Here is a 2,064-nt window from a genome sequence, read left to right as displayed (position 1 = left end):
GAGGGGCCGTGTAGAGCAGAGATGTAGTCAAAGAGGAAAATTATTAATGGGAGAGAAATAGATAGACTAAGTGACATAGATAGAGAGGTAGATCAAAGATAGATTTCTCTCCCCCCTTTCTCTGTGTATGTTGAAGTTCCTCTATAGTCGTCTCTTGTCTAAGTCTATCTCTGTCTCTCTCCATGGCTGGCATCTTCCTCATCCTGCAAGTCCAGCGGGCCAAATACGTATATACATGTCTCCCTATCTATCTATCTATCTATACTCGCCGTAGTATCTCTCTATCTCTCTACCTACCCTCGACAGTATATCTCTGTATTACATCTATATAGACAAATCAATTTCCATTCTCTATAGATCTCTCTAGCTATACCTACCGGTATGTCTAGAGTATCTAGTATGAAGTCCCTCTGCTTGTCTCTATGTTTCTTATCCCTCCCTCTCTCTCTCTTCTCTGGTCTGTCTCTCTGCGGATCTTCCGTATGCTCGCCCTTTAGGTGGAGCTCCGCAAGCAAATGAAAGTGGGAAAGACGAAGGGGAGAGAAAGGCTCTCTGGGATTCCTAAGCTTGAAGATGCGAATGATGCAGGTGGTCGCCATTCTCAGGAGTGCACTCTAATCCTTACAGAAGGAGATAGCGCGAAGACTTCGTGTCTGGCTGGCTTGTCCGTTGTAGGAAGAGATCGATTCGGCGTCTTCCCCTTAAGAGTAAGAAAAGCAAGAGAAAGAGAGAGAGGGGGAGAATAAGAAGATACACAAGCCATGTTCACAACGGAGACACAGATACATGTGTCGCTGTCAGTCATCTTCTCCCTCAGTCTCTTTCTCTCTATACATACATCTATACATACCTCTCTATATATGCATATACATATATACCTGTACGCCTGTCTCTCTCTCTCTATATGTATGTATCTACCTATCTATATATGTATGTGTATATAGTTATAAATGTGTGTATGTATAGATAGACGTAGATAGAATGAGCCTGAGGTGTGGCTGGAGAGAGGCGAGGTCCAGTTCATTCTTATTCTTCTTATTCTTCTTCTTCTCCTCTCTTGCTTTCTTTCTTTCTCACTTTAGACGCGATCTCGCTAACTTGTGAAAGTCTGTTTCTTCTTCGTTCTTTCTTTGTCCAAACGTCGCTGCATTTCTTGTCTTTTTGTCTTTTTTCCTTGAGGGAAAGACGAGGAAAGACTCAACATGAGAATGGAGAAGATGAAAGGAAAGGAAAGAAAAGAGGAACCCAAATGGTCCCCCTAGGAAAGACAGAAAGAGAAACACGCAATGACTCATACGGTGTTGTATATATATATATATATATGCATCTGTACATACACCTGAAATCCATAGATAGATAGATAGATTAAAGATAAATAGAATAAGGATAGGTGGTAGGGGGTGGGTAAGGCAGGTGTTGTCTTAGGTTGTTTATGTGTATTATTATGAGCTCTTCTTCTTGCTCTTCCTCTGTTTCTTTCCTCAACTGTAAATGAATGAATGCATGCATTGCTCCTCCTCTCGTCCCCTTGCCCATCCACTAGAGCCACCTGCGTCTCACTTCTCTCTGTCTTTTCTCTTTCTTCTCTCTCCGCTTTCCTCTTCTTAGTCAGTCTTCCTTCTTCTTTTCTCCCCCTTCGTTCTTTCTGTTCACTATCTTCTTTTCTGTCTTTCTTTCTTTCACCTTGTAGGGGAAGTTGCTGAATGTGCGAGATGCGTCGTTTAAGCAGTTGACGGAGAACAAGGAAATCCAAAGTATTTTGAAGATCGTTGGTCTGCAGGTGAACGACAAGACAGAAGATTCAAGAGGTCTCCGATACGGCTCTCTCATGATAATGACGGATCAGGTCAGCCAACGAACGACTCGCCACACCCCCTCAGAAGCCCTCCACGGCCACCACAAATACTACTCCTCCTATTCTCCCTACTCCTCTCCTCCTCACTCTTCTTCTTCTCCTCTTCTTCTCTTGTATCTCCATGATCTTCTCTCTCAGTCCGATTGCCCTTTCCCGACCTTACTTCTTCTTCTTCTTTGGGTTCTTTCCCAGCTCTCTTTGTAGGAGGG

At 43.4% G+C, this 2,064-nt stretch overlaps 1 protein-coding gene across 1 annotated transcript; it reads left to right on the top strand.

Annotated features, from left to right (window-relative positions):
• Positions 1–495: 495 nt before the first annotated feature.
• CSUI_009264 (dna topoisomerase) lies at positions 496–2,059 on the top strand (the record flags this gene model as incomplete). Its single annotated transcript, XM_068069380.1, has 2 exons — positions 496–707; positions 1,691–2,059. Exons 1-2 carry the CDS (start codon positions 516–518, stop codon positions 2,057–2,059), a joined length of 561 nt encoding a protein of 186 aa, XP_067918643.1. The 5' UTR covers positions 496–515.
• Positions 2,060–2,064: the final 5 nt, after the last annotated feature.

The sequence above is a fragment of the Cystoisospora suis genome, assembly GCF_002600585.1.
Source record: "Cystoisospora suis strain Wien I chromosome Unknown contig_5485, whole genome shotgun sequence".
NCBI classification, from domain to species: Eukaryota; Apicomplexa; class Conoidasida; order Eucoccidiorida; family Sarcocystidae; genus Cystoisospora; species Cystoisospora suis.
This window is presented reverse-complemented; position numbering and strand designations above follow the sequence as displayed.